Source organism: Sinocyclocheilus anshuiensis, unplaced genomic scaffold (assembly GCF_001515605.1).
Source record: "Sinocyclocheilus anshuiensis isolate Anshui unplaced genomic scaffold, SAMN03320099.WGS_v1.1 scaffold795, whole genome shotgun sequence".
Taxonomy (NCBI): domain Eukaryota; kingdom Metazoa; phylum Chordata; class Actinopteri; order Cypriniformes; family Cyprinidae; genus Sinocyclocheilus; species Sinocyclocheilus anshuiensis.
In genome coordinates this window covers 380552-395300 of record NW_015549596.1, presented here as the reverse complement: position 1 = coordinate 395300, position 14749 = coordinate 380552, and the positions used below count along the sequence as shown (strand labels likewise).

The 14749-nt window shown below is 35.3% G+C and overlaps 2 protein-coding genes and 1 pseudogene across 5 annotated transcripts in view; all 3 read right to left on the bottom strand.

The window, feature by feature from the left end:
• Positions 1-223: 223 nt before the first annotated feature.
• On the bottom strand, positions 224-2247 carry LOC107658404 (gastrula zinc finger protein XlCGF49.1-like). Of its 2 annotated transcripts, none has more exons than XM_016446942.1 (2): positions 2115-2247; positions 224-1319 (listed from the first exon to the last, which is right to left on the bottom strand). In XM_016446942.1, the coding sequence occupies exons 1-2, from the start codon at positions 2167-2169 to the stop codon at positions 619-621; spliced, it is 756 nt and encodes a 251-aa protein (XP_016302428.1). In that variant the 5' UTR covers positions 2170-2247; the 3' UTR covers positions 224-618. The 2 variants fall into 2 exon arrangements, with proteins under 2 accessions (XP_016302428.1, XP_016302426.1); XM_016446940.1 differs by lacking the exon at positions 2115-2247 and adding an exon at positions 1788-1926.
• A 4727-nt stretch (positions 2248-6974) lies between these two features.
• Positions 6975-8230, bottom strand: LOC107658405 (gastrula zinc finger protein XlCGF49.1-like; annotated as a pseudogene).
• Positions 8186-14749, bottom strand: part of LOC107658403 (gastrula zinc finger protein XlCGF8.2DB-like) — a 7463-nt gene continuing 899 nt past the window's right edge. Inside the window, exons 2-3 of one of the 3 annotated variants that reach the window (XM_016446939.1) lie at positions 13443-13607; positions 8186-9114 (exon numbers count right to left, since the gene is read on the bottom strand). In XM_016446939.1, the coding sequence (XP_016302425.1) occupies positions 8207-9114; positions 13443-13554 (1020 nt within the window). In that variant the 5' untranslated portion in view covers positions 13555-13607 and the 3' untranslated portion in view covers positions 8186-8206. Of the gene's footprint in view, positions 9115-9460; positions 9659-13438; positions 13608-14749 lie in introns of those variants that run through there. The other 2 variants (XR_001630784.1, XR_001630785.1) reach the window with 2 other exon arrangements.

Genomic DNA, 14749 nt, shown 5'->3' with positions numbered 1-14749 from the left:
TTAAAAAGTGCAAATTAAAAACTTGATAAAAACATAAGGATATACAACTTCATTTAGCTGAGTTTTTGTTCACTGGCTTTTAGTTTTTGGGTGTGTTACATGAAACATGGTGCAGTTTGCCTCAGTCTGTAGACACCAATGAAATTAGCTTTAAGTGGCAGTTTACAGGTGATCTGAAGACAACAGCATAATGAATGAAGTGAAAACAGAAACTACCAAGTGGAACCTGTTCAAAAACATTTTTATTGCATCACTGATCAGAGTTAACAGAAAGCTCAAAAGGTATTAAACATTTTGAAGTCACAGGAATTTTAACAGAATCAATATTTGAATTGTCCAGTGCACAATTGAACTGGCTGTAACTGAACTAGCTAACAAGAGTCTTAACTGAAATGAAACTAAAGTATAGAATGTCTTTAATATTAAAGATAGTCTCTTTGTCATTTAGAAAGGGGTTTGGCAAAGATCTCAGTCCCGTTTTCAGAACAAGTTCAGAAGGTCTCATTAGAAGGCAGGAGTCTGTTTTACAATGGTCTTTTTCCATAATGTGAAAGCAAATGTGATTTAAGACCACTTACATGTGTGAAACTCTTCCCACACTGTGTGGCTTTTCAGAAGTCAGAAAGAGCTTTCTCTAGTGTGGATCATCTTATGTCTTTTCAGATGTTCTGGTTGAGAGAATACCTTGTCACATTGTGAACAGTTGTAAGGTTTTTCTCCACTGTGGATTATCTGGTGTCGTTTCAGTTTATCAGATGTAATGAAGGTTTTCCCACAATCAAAGCACATGTGCTCTTTCACACCGCTGTGTCTTTTATGGTGTAATTTAAAAGCACCTAGTCGTGGAAAACTCTTTCCACACAAAGAACACACATAAGGCTTCTCCTTTGTGTGAACTTTTAGGTGGCTCTTCAGGGAATCTCCATAAGAAAAGCTTTTACCACACTGATCACAGTTATATGGTCTTTCTCCAGAATGAGAACGCAGATGTAATTTAAAAGTTCTTGCCTGTGCAAACCTCCTCCCGCATTGATCGCATGTGTGCGGTTTCTCTCCAGTGTGGATTTTCATGTGAGAAATAAGGGTTTCTTTTCGTGCAAAACTCGTCCCACATTGATCACACGTGTGCGGTTTCTCTCCACTATGAACTCTCATGTGAATCTTAAGACTTTGTTTGCATGAGAAACCCCTTCCACACTGAGAGCAGGTGAAAGATTTTTTGGCTCTGCTTTTCAGCAAAAAATTACTTTCTCCACTTTTGACATGTTTTTCCTCTGCATCACTCAGTTGTTCACCATCTTCATTCTCTTTAACCGGGTCTAAAATGGAAGTGAAAAGAATTCAATCATTAAAAAAATAATAATAATGAATTTATTAAATAAAAGAAATAAAAGGAAGAGTGATGGAGAAGTAGATAAGTCAACCCTGCAGCTGAAAGAAAACAATTACCACAAAAGCTATACAAATTTATGAATGTTTTGATTTAAAAAAAAAATGTATTACAGTTTAGCTGACCTTTTACATCGATCTTCCAATTATTATTATAGAACCCCTTGTTTTTGTAGTAAGAACTATTAAAAGAACTACTAAAACTACAAATTTATGTAGTTAATATTAAAATACAACAGTGTCTTAAATTTGACTCAATTTGGCTAAAAGATTTTCATTGATTTTCACAATTTATTTGCATTTGCATTGTTAACTGAACCTGTTACAACACCATTTTCCTCCTTTTTAAAAATGTTTGCATTTCTTCCATTTGTAGAGAATTAAGAAGAAACACCAACCTCTTTGTTTTTCAGTAACTTCGCATTTTATTCTGCTGGGTTCTGGATGACTCATGTCCTCACTGTTCTTTTATAAACTCGAGCTTCTTCACTTGTAGGCTGACAGGACGAATTGCTATGTGGTAAGGAGCAGACCTGCCAAAACAAATAAATTAATAAAATAAATTGGATGTAAAATGGATGTTTAAACATTTTTTTTTAAACAGTTAAAAAAAATTAACTCAAATTAACAGCAACAAAAAAACTAAGAATAAAAAACAAGAGTTCCTCCTTTTTAAAAATGTTTGCATTTCTTCCATTTGTAGAGAATTAAGAAGAAACACCAACCTCTTTGTTTTTCAGTAACTTCGCATTTTATTCTGCTGGGTTCTGGATGACTCATGTCCTCACTGTTCTTTTATAAACTCGAGCTTCTTCACTTGTAGGCTGACAGGACGAATTGCTATGTGGTAAGGAGCAGACCTGCCAAAACAAATAAATTAATAAAATAAATTGGATGTAAAATGGATGTTTAAACTTTTTTTTAAACAGTTAAAAAAAATTAACTAAAATTAACAGCAACAAAAAAACTAAGAATAAAAAACAAGAGTATGCAATAAACGTAGAGATTTCCAAGTAACAAATAACTCTTCAGTTAATCTCATCTTCATATTAACTTGTCATTTTGCTTTGTTTTTGTTCACAGGTTTTTTTTTTTTTATTATTTATTTTGTCGTTGATTTGTAGTGATGTGTAGCCTAGTTTGCCTCAATCTGCACTGATGGGCAATATTTCTTAACTAATGTTTTCAAAAACGTTAGTAAAACACGTAAGAGCTACAGAAACACACAATGAGAAACCGTTATCAAGCAATAAAACCAATTAAAACGCAGTTTACAACGAACAATTATAGACGATAAACGATAAAATAATTTACCTCAAAACTCTTTCAGTGAGATGGCCAGGATACAGCGCACGCATGCTAGCATTCACACAGGTGGAGCACTTAGTAAAATCATATCAGTATGCATTACAACCCTGTCAAAATGAAGGTCTTTCCAAACAATTTAATTCAGTGCAAAACAAACATACACATACACCCATATACATACACACACATATATGAGCAATATCAAAGAACTCCTTCCTTCCGCCACGGATTCAAAGCTCAAGTTGACAGTTAAACATACGTCGCTTTTACAATTCGTATTAAGGGCATGTGCTGCTTCAGTTAGGTTATTAGTGAGAAATAATTATATATATATATATATATATATATAAATATATATATATAAAATACAGACTTTACAAATTCTATTTAACATATTAGCTGGGCATTTACACCGTTGATGCCAATGAAATTAGCTTTAGGTGGCAGTTTACAGATGATCTGAAGACATCAGCATAATGAATGAGGTTAAAATAGGAACTATTTACATGAAGTAAAGAGGCTTTTACAGCAGCTGTCTGACTCCTGAAACGAGCCTTTGATCAACAGAGATCTCACTGTTATTCAAAGTATCTGTGGTATAAACTGATTATTTGAGTCTGAATATAGGCTATGGCGAAAGAGTATAAAACTGCTGTATTGTCAAAATCTGTCTGGTTTTACTGCTGTATTCTCACAAGAATCACATTTTACATTACGTTTTACATTAGTGCTGTTAATGCTGACAGCCCTAATATTTACACGATCATAAAATACACTTTAGATACTTGTTTTACTAAATTGTTCAAATGAATTTGTATACTTGAAGCATTATTAAATACTTTATATCGAGTCCATGAAGAATTAATGATATAATTCCTTTACTGCTTATGAATGTAGTTATTGGACAATCAAACTATGTTTAGATCAATGGACACACATGAAAGCAGCAGAAAATACTACTGTAAAGATGGGAGTAATTTGTACTTGCTTTATATCAGAGGTCTCCAACTCAACTTCTGGAGGGCCACAGCTCTGCACAGTTTAGCTCCAAACAGCTCCAACTCACACCTGCTTGGAAGTTTAATCCTGAAGACCTTGATTAGCTGGATCAGGTGTGTGTGATTAGAGTTGGAGCTAAACTGTGCAGAGCTGTGGCCCTCCAGGAATTGAGTTTGAGACCTCTGCTTTATATATTTCTGGTGCTTTATCTCAGATTGTGAGATTCAGTTGTGAGCACTCCTAAATTATATGTGCATTCTCATTCTGGAGAAAGACCATTTCACTGTAATCTGTGTGGTAAAAAAAAATGTATTTCGGCAGAATCCCTGAAGAACCAAAAGTTCATATAAAACAGAAGCCTCACATGTTCTTTGTGTGGAATAAGTTTTCGTCTGTTGAACACTTTAAAATTACATCAGAAACATCACAACTGTGTGAAGAATTTTATCTGCATTGATTGTGGGAAGACTTTTTTTTTTTTTTACAGATTCTCAACTGAAACTGCATCGGAGAGTTCACAATGGAGAAAAACATTTGTCATTTTCACTTTCACTTTATGATTTAAATTAAATCATCATGATTTTTCTATTATATAACAAAAATTATGCTGTATTATAGAAATATGTTTTTTAAATGTTCTTTTGCTTGCATGTTTATATATATATATATATATATATATATACTGTGTGTGTGTGTATATATATATATATATATATAAGTTTTACTTTTTCTTCATTGTTGTGCTTAGAACATCCAGTTATACCACTTATGGCATATTTATTAAACACAGATGTCATAAACTACCATGTAGCTTATTAACTGTCTTATTCATTTCTCTTCTTCTCTTGACATGCTATCTTGTAAATAAATAAAAAAAACTAGATTGGTTTTGCTATTTAATTGCTATGCTTTATATGTTAGTTCAGTTTAATAGGTTTTGCATTCTCCCAAGAAGCGAGTGAAGGCATCTCCATGTCCCTTTAGAGGGCCCCATGTTATTCTATTTGCATAGGTATAAATCATTCAATTCAATTTTAGTTATGTTTGAAAGTCAGAAAGTATCTGATTGGTTTTGGGTTTTTAAATTGTACATTTTAAGGACAGTTCACTGGGCAGCTATATTTGCAATGCTTCCAGGTGGCTATTTCGGGCATCCAGGACCAAGGCTGTGTTTGGAATGGCACACAAACATACTGCTTACTGTTTACACATGAGTGAAAAATGTCTTTCCTTTTGACTCTACTCACCACTAGACTTGCTCTAACCCATAAAAATGTTGTTGGCATGAAGTCAAGTTGATTCAGTGGAATTAAATTAAATCATGTTTTTGACTTCAAATCAGTTGATTAGATTTAATTTTGCTAAGCAAAAAAAAAAAAAAGTACACTGTAAAAAATGTTAACATAAAAATGTGCTTACTATGGTAACATGTTAATTAACTGTCAAAAATAAGATTATCATGTTTGAATCAAATTGACAGGTTAGCTCATTTTTAGGGTTCAGGTAACAGTAAAGCTCCTTACAGGAACAACTTTTTACTGTGTAGAATACTTCAATTATACATAGGTAAAAATAACTAATTATACACAGCAAAATCCCCAGAGTTAAATCAACCCTGCTCAGAGTACATATTGTCCCAATCTACAGAGTGTTAAAGTAACACTGAAGCAGAGTTACCACTGTTGAGGATTATGTGATGTGTTTTCATGTCTAAAAGCCTGAGCAGTAGTTGTTCATCTTCAACATTGTTAACAGTGGGTTTTCTTTACTAGTGCTCAGTCATTACTTAATTAACTGCTTAATTGTCCCATTAACTTTAACTCGGCTTCAGTGTTACTTTAACACTCTGTAGATTGGGACAATATGTACTCTGAGAAGAGTTGATTTAACTCTGGGGATTTTGCTGTATAGCTTTGTTTTCCAAAACATCACAAAATAATTATCTTAAGATGTATGGTAGATTAAGTCCCAGCCATCATCAACATTTTAATTTATAATTAAGACGAGACCCATAATCGATGTGCGAATTTATTATCCCGCCTCCAGTCATAGTATCCCTTGCAGTGTGTCCCTAGATGCATACATTAGATTTCAGTAAATGTAGTAGGTTATCCAGAAAGTCTATACATACAGAAAATTCACATACTATTAACAGTATACACATTGCATACATTAGGAGTTAGTATACCATTCCGTACACAGCTTCCGTACCAATTTCAGTGTACTCAAGTTATATTTAGCAGATTATAGTTGTATTTGGCAAATATAGTAGGTCATAGCATGGGTGGAATGAGTGGAAGGCTGGGTGGGACCAGCAGCAAGGAAGGAGACTTGAGGCTGGGCAGGATCTATGGGGATTGGAGGCTCCAAAGAATTAAATCATCCAGTTTATCATTTCAATTCTTTGGGACTTCACATAGCACACCTTTAGTGGTGGGAGTATAGTGTAGGAAATTTAGAAGTGAAGACCAGGAGTCTCATACCGCTTTTTCACCAGGGCTGGTACCGGAGCCGGAGACAAATTGGTAACTGGGCCGTGCTTTTCCACTCAAAAAAAAAATCCTGGACCGATGCCCAGATCCTGGTTCAGAACCAGCTCTGAAAACCATTGGGAATTATTAACTAATTTCTGTATCCATTATAAGGCTGTCACATACTGTTACAAAAGAATGACTAAGGCCCAAAGACCCAAAGTTTCCAGTGCAGACTGCATAGCCTTAGCCTATGGGACTATTACAGGATGAACAAACGACTCTGAATCAAAGGTGAACTCGCGAGGTGAACTAATCATTTCTGTTTCCTGCACAGAGTTTTAGTGTTCATTGTGGGATTAGAAATTTAAGAATCTGTTTAAGATCTGCTGATCCTACATCCTGACATATCACAACAAAACTAAGGTGAAGTACATTGTATTTAACATTCAAGGTAAAGATGATGACACTGAATGAATGATTCTGTTAAGCAAAGTTTCCAGCAAGAGGTTTCTGCCCGTTCCTGTTCTCTTTATTGTCAAATAACACTCTCATCTTATTTATTTAATGGTCCTTGGTGCCCGTCCCATTCTTTTAACAGTTAGCTGATTGGATAAGGACTGGTGAAACTCTACACTCTGGGGTGGGTTCCTATACCTGCATACTTAATTTGCATGCTTTGTATCAAATCAAATCAAGGAGGACAGCAAACCTGAAAGTCAATTCAGTTTACTTGAAGTTTATTAAAAAAGACATTTTCAAAAACTGGAGTGGTTTCCTTGTTTTATTTATTAGTTAGAATGGGTATAAGTATGACTCAACATTATTAATAACTGCAAAAGCTGAATAATTGATCAAAGCCTACTGATTAATCTCAGAATTAATCAATGATCAGTTGATCGGTTAATTTTTCTAATAGTCTTTTGATTATCAAAATAATCGTTTGATGCAGCCCTACACAGCACCACACCTGGAAGATCAGAACTTGAACTTACTGTAATTTCCGACTGGCATCTTTTTTTATGAAAGAGTAGAGGAGCTAATTGAGTGAAACTCTTCCCACATGAATGGCAGTGATACGGCTTCTCTCCAGTGTGGATCCTTTCATGTATTTTTAGATATATCGCCCGTTTGAATCTCTTGTCACAAAGTGAACACTTATAAGGTGTTTCTCTAGTGTGAACTGTCCTGTGCACTTTCAGTTCAGCATCTGTAAAAAAAGCCTTCCCACACTCAGAGCAAACATGATCCTTCACACCGCTGTGTCTTTTCTGGTGTGATTTTAATGTATCCATGTTACTAAAACTCTTTCCACACAAAGAACACACATGAATGAACTTTCAGGTGGTCCTTCAGGAAATCTGCACTAAAATATTTTTTACTGCACTGATCACAGTTATACAGCCTTTCTCTGGAATGAGTATGCACATGTACTTTAAAAACACTTGATTTTCTGAAACTTTTTCCACATTGATCACATGTGTGTGGCTTCTCTCCAGTGTGGATTGTCATGTGATAATTAAGGGGTGCTTTTTGTGCAAAACTCTTCCCACACTGATCACATGTGTATGGTTTCACTCCAGTGTGGATTTTCATGTGTACGTTAAGGTTTCCTTTATGCACAAAAGTTTTCCCACACTGATTACATGTGTGTGGCTTCTCTCCGGTGTGGATCTGCATGTGTTCGTTGAGGGTTCCTTTTATTCTGAAACTCTTCCCACACTGATCACATGCATACGGCTTCTCTCCAGTGTGGATTCTCTCGTGTATTTTCAGATATTCAGACCGCTTGAAGCTCTTGTCACAGAGTAAACACTTATAAGGTGTTTCTCTGGTGTGAACTGTCTTGTGCACTTTCAGTGCACCATCTGTAAAAAAAACTCTTCCCACACTCAGAGCAAACATGATCCTTCACACCGCTGTGTCTTTTCTGGTGTAGTTTTAATGCACCCATCTGACTAAAACTCTTTACACATAAATAACATACAAAAGGCTTCACCTTAGTATGAACTTTCATGTGGTCCTTCAGGAAATCTGGCCTAAAAAAATGTTTTATTGCACTGGTCACAGTTATACAGTCTTTCTCTAGAATGAGTAAGCAGATGTACTTTAAAAACACTTGATTTTCTGAAACTCTTCCCACATTGATCACATGTGTATGGCTTCTCTCCAGTGTGGATTTTCATGTGATCATTAAGCGCTCCTTTTCGTGCATAACTCTTCCCACAGTGATCACAGGTGTGCGGTTTTTCTCCATTGTGGATTCTCATGTGTTCATTAAGGGCTCCTTTTTGAGTGAAACTCTTCCCGCACTGATCACATGTGTATGGCTTCGCTGCAGTGTGGATTTTCATGTGATCATTAAAGGGTGGTTTTTGTGTGAAACTCTTCCCACTTTGATCACATGTGTGAAGTTTCTCTCTAGTGTGGATTTTCATGTGTACGTTAAGGTTTCCTTTTTGTGCAAAGCTCTTCCCACACTGATCACATTTGTGCGGCTTCTCTCCAGTGTGGATCCTCGTATGTTCGTCAAGGTTTCCTTTAAATGGGAAACTCTTCCCACATTGATCACATGTGTATGGCTTCTCCAGAGTGTGGATTTTCTTATGTTCATCAAGGTTTCGTTTTTGTGGGAAACTCTTCCCACACTGATCACAGATGTGTGGCTTCTCTGCAGTGTGAATTTTCATGTGTTCATTAAGGTTCCCTATTATTGTGAAAATCTTATCGCACTGCTCACATTCATACGGCTTCCCTCCACGATGAAATTTAATGTGAAGATCAAGATTTTGCTTACATGAGAAACTCTTTCCACACTGAGGGCAAGTGAAACATATTTTGTCACTTGTTTTCAATGAGGGACTCAAGGATTTTTCTTCAGTTTTGACATGATGTTTCTCTTCCACTTCAGTCAGTTCTTCAATCTCCTTTTTCACTTCTAACAGGCCTAAAATTAAAGCAAAAAAAGTTCAAAGGGTTAAAAAGTGTGATTTTCATCAAAAAAAAAAAAATCAGTGTTTCCCATTTATTACCTACAATGTGGCAGACTGTCATAGTCTAATCTTTGCTGCCACAGTTTCAAAATGAACCCAAAATATTTTAAAACTCCTAAAACATAAAAGGTCTCTAACATTGTTTTTCATTATTGCTTTGGGAAAGTATCTGTCAAACTAAAATCATAAGTGTGATATGGCTGTTTGATATCAAAAAGCAAAAGACTGTGATTCAATTAAGTAAGTATATAGTCTGTTTGCACTGTGTGTTCCAAAGCAAAGTGCGCACTAGGGCTGGGTGATATCAATAATCGAGTTAAAAAATGATTGCGATAATATTGTCTACCTGAGCTCCACCTCCATGCTCGCCACGCCCCTGCTGGAGACAACACTGCCGACATGCACCATAAAGATACCATGTTCAGTTTGGCTGATCAGCTTGTGAATTGGTGTTTTCCGCAGTGTTGAGGCTGGATCCTCTTACTCATTTTCTATGCCCTATGGAAGTGTGGAGATCTTTATCTTCAGTAAACACTGTCAACCTACTAAAGTTCAACACTGACTCCTGGGCCCATATTCACAAAACACCTTAAGGGTAAAAGTAGCTCATAACGTGTCGATTTAGAAGAAAATCTGAAAAAAAAAAATAATGGGCATGTCAATCCTAAATTTAGGACTCCTAAATTTTTGCTCAGAGTATTTCACAGAGGGGTTTTAGCGCTAAAACTAGCTCCTAAATCTGTGAATCATTACAGGGCTCCAGACTGCGACCATTTTTTCTGCCAGTGCGAGTAAATTTTGTGAGCAGTCGCACTGGCGCGACCACCACATTGTTCAACTCGCATTGCCATTTCTGTTGCGTATGAGAAACATCACACGGCAAACGAAACAAAAGCATAACAAAATCCTGCTACTCGTTTGAGCTGCGCAGCACGAACCGTTTATCAGCTCGGACCACGACGCAAACAAACTTGTCAGAACAGAACAGCTTTACTCGGGAACCAAAGTTGATCTCGCGGCACTGTTACAGCACAGCGCTGCAAGATCCAGTGAGAAGTGTTTGAATTCACCGCACAATGAATAAGGTCGCTGTGAGATCCAGTGAGAATCATTCAAATTCTGCACAGAAATCTCTGTTATAAACAGCTCAAATGGCGCTGACGTAGAAAACCAGAAGCACTAACACTAACTATAACCAAAGCCAATAAAGGCAAGCCTGCAACCATTAGCCAAAAAAGCGTAACTGCTAATGCTAACGGAAAGGAGACCAGAGGCCTTTTTTTTTTTTAATGGATGTCAATGGAGGAGAGGCTTTACTACGCTGAATAAACAGCTTTTAAGAGGAAACGGCTTATCATTTAATAAATCGACAGCCTATCTGCTAATCTTCAATGTGTTTTACACTAAGCAATACTTTTGGATTTAACTTTTTTTTGTTTATTAGAGTTTACAACGAAAAAAAGCCATTTTATAAGAGAAGTCACTGACTTTTTGCAACAGGTGGGATTCAGCTTACGACACTTCTCATTCATTCCTATGGTATCCGTAAATGGCGACTGAATGTCGCACAACTTCAACTGAAATTCAATGACGTCAAAGCTGTAATGTGATTGGTTATTATGGCACACGTGTTCCAAGTTAGCCGTTACGCTTACTCCAATAGTAAGTAATACAGACCCTCTCATCTCCCTATAGTAAGATAATCTCTGCTATAACCATGGTGTTGTGGCAGAAATAGTCGAATGTTATTATATTATTCATTTCAGGGTTTGTACAACCATTTGAGAGAGAAATTCAAGCAATTTTCAATGACTTCCAAGCATTTCACACAACTGTTTCCAGCACTTTAAAGCTCCAAAATGATCCAATTTGAATGTTATTTTCAATGGGATGACCAAAATATACTGCGGTGAACAAACATTTATGTAAACATAATAACCTGTAGACAGCAGCAGAGGAGCACTTATTGGCTTATTAGTCATTCATACTTTTTTCTTTGTATTTTGAAATTATAAAATAACAATTATAAAATCCCTATTATAAAATATCAAATCTTCAAGAAATCAGATTTTGTCAGTTTTGCTCTTTTTTTGTGTATGAAGTAAGAAAAGTCACAAAGTGCTTTGAAAAACAAACTTTTCTTCAGTTTGCGACTAAATCACACATAATCACTGAAGTTGTTGGTCAGTTCCATATAAGACTATAGAAGAATAATGGTACATTTAATAAGAGTACAATATATACCTTTTCTACATACAAATTCGATTTTGTACATGTTACTGTTACAAGCTTCCCAACTCAAGCTTAGTGCTTTACTGTGAAATGTAAACATGAAATAAACAAGAAATGAACATGTGCTACAACTTTTTGGCCTGTGCTACAAAACTTTCAACCTCTGTAGCACCAGTGCTATGTGAAAAAAAAAGTTAACGTACAGCCCTGATTACAAACAATACAAACCATCAACTTTTAACCATTAAAACCATTAAAAATGGTTTCCTGTAGTGTGTTTTGGGACATGTTCCGAGCCACCAATAGAAGGCAACCACTTACCAGTAGAGACCAACAGGCACCATTACAGTTACCATTAAAACCAGTAAAATTCCCATTATAACCAGTAAAACCATTAGAAAATTCTGTGATGGTTCCTAATGTATTTTTTTTCAGCAAGGCTAAAATGGCTGTTGGCGGCAATCTGCCTCAGAATGTAAACATTTTAGAAACACACTGCATTTATTTGCACACATGTTTTCCCACGGATCTTTTTTGGTTTTGGAGGTTATCCCAACTCCAAATTTTCCTTTGATTATATCCTTGTTTTCATTAACAAGTTTGGCAAGTAGTAACAGCTATTTGGTTTACTTTTACTTTTGCATGCCTTACTATCAGCCATGATTATTCTACTCTGTTCATTAAAAAGCTTTTTATATGCATAACCGCTAATTGTTTACGAGAAGCATACATGTAAGAGGCTGACAATTAGCTGAACATATGAAGAGTTTATTTACAAAAACCGATAAACACCACTTTAAAAAAAAATGCATTAAAAGTGCTGTGCATTATTCTCCATATATAGTGCGATCTGAACCCTAAACACGTTTTGTCAAAAAAGCTGGTATTGTCCACTTTCAAGGCATCGCGAATTCATGTTTTATTGCAGAAGCCGACAAGCGCCCTTGTTGTTTGTGAACAGAAGCCGATAAGTCCATTTTAGCGAATCAACGTGCTGTATTCAGATCAGGTGACAAGGCTACTTTCACTTTGAAAAGACGTGCTAGCTGAGAGGAGTTTCGTCAAAGCTGACTAAAAGTGATCGAGAATGGATAATTTCGAAAAACCTGATGAACCTGTGATATCTTCTTCAGGGCGAAAAAGGAAAATAAAAGCTGAAACTTTTTCATTGAACCTTGCAAAAGCAGCACGTTACAATGGTGAAGGAAAAGCTCTGTGTATTGCGTGTAATCACATCCATACAGTTTATGATCACAACAACAACAACAACGTTTGTCAGGCGTCTACACTGTCAGCTGATGAGATTACAAAGATATTGTATATTATATATGAAAGTGTTTTGATTCTTTATTGTTCGGTCACACACTCTATATTAGGGCTTCATTAGTTAATATTAGTTAATTCATTAGTTAAAAAACTGCCAATGAAAAATTCTTGTTAACATTCATTAATCTTAGGTAATTCCAATATTTAATAACACGTTGTTCAAATCAAAAGTTGCAACTGTGTTATTTAATGAGCTAACATGAACTAAGAGTTTATGACTTCTGTAGCTATTGCTCATTGTTAATGTTAATGCATTAACTAAGGTTAACTAATATGAGATCTTATTGTAAAGTGATAACTATTGGTCTTTATAATTCTTTTGCACTTTAATCTGTGTACATTTTTTTTAACTTTTTTGTATATTGCTTTATTGTTTTTAAATGTTCAGTTATTTTTGTTATAAGAAAATTATATATTAAGCCTGTTATACTGTATTATGACAGCACTTTTTTAAAACTAAATTGCAATACCGTGATAACACCGTATACCGTGATAAAAGCATTAGCAATTAATCGCAACATGTAAATTTGATACCAGCATATCCCTAATGGGGTATTACAAATTCCCCTACACTAAGTTCTTATATCTATGCAGTGCGAAAGCCCCTTTTAACTGATTATTTCACAGCTCTTATGATTTTTCTAACTGAAACCATAAACCAATAAATCTGATGGCCTGTTTGAAGTTTTATAACTTTATTGAAAAATTAAGAGTAAACACCAACCTATTGGTTCTTCAGTATCTTCCTGTTTAATTCTGCAGGGTTCTGGATCACTCATGTTCTTCAATGTTCTTTCGCCAACTCTGTCATCTTCACTTGTGGAAATATTCAGCATTAACTGGTGAATTGCTGTGGGAGGAGCTTCACTGTGTGGTAGGAGGTGCAAAACTGCCAAAAACAAACATAAATCAGTCATAAATACAACATAAATCATCAAATTGATGCTTTCATTAATTCACACACTTTAAACATGCTGTTTGTCTTTATATATCCAACCAATTAGATGTATGGTAATTTGTTTGAAAACAAATTCACATATTCTATATATTTATATTTTGTCTGTGAGTCAATCTATTTTTTAAATTATTATCTATTTTTGACATGAAAAGGCTATTCAGCAGCAGTTATTTGTGACACTCACTCTTTAGCCTTATCATGGAGATGAGAGACTGTTTCATTAACCACAGTTAAATAACGATCATAAAGCAGCATATGTTTTATAAACCTAATGTCAGGGCTGTACGTTAACTTTTTTTTCCACATAGCACTGGTGCTACAGAGGTTGAAAGTTTTGTAGCACAGGCCAAAAAGTTGTAGCACAAGTATAAAACGTCTGTTATCATGTCTGAAAACAAACACAACTAATGGAGTTCATCACTTAAACAGGCACTGATGTTCCATACAGAGCACAAAAAATACAAACCATCACAAAAATTGTTTTAGACAAAGTTTTCTTAATTTGCTAAAAATGGAAGAGTGCAGAAACATAACACCTCTTACACCTTAACAAAATATAAAATAAAAAACGATTGCAGACATTTAGGCAAAGTGAGCAACGATAAAAATCTTTGTCATTATTTTATCTTTGTTATTAGAAAATAAGAACAAAGATAAACATTACAAATACACATAATATAGAAATAAAACAAACAGTGCTTTATTTTTCAGGTACAGTATTTAGCAGTAACATTCAAGAAATTCAATGAATAAATATTAAAATAAAACACTATATACACTATATACATCAATTGTTGTGTTCAGCACAAAAAAGAAATTAATACAGGTTTGGGACAAAATGTGAGTAAATGACAGAAATGTAATTTTTGGGTGAACTATCCCTTTAATGACAGTGGCAGCATATTTAGTAGCTACTGTCCCTTTAAGAGCTGCACGCGTTTCTCTCTCAACTGTTTACTTTAATTTTAGACATAACCAGCTGTTGTGTCTGTATATGTAAACCTTGTGTGTTTTTCACAATCAGACTCGAAAGACAACTTAGTCCAATAATCAGGCGCTTTTTGACAGGCTCT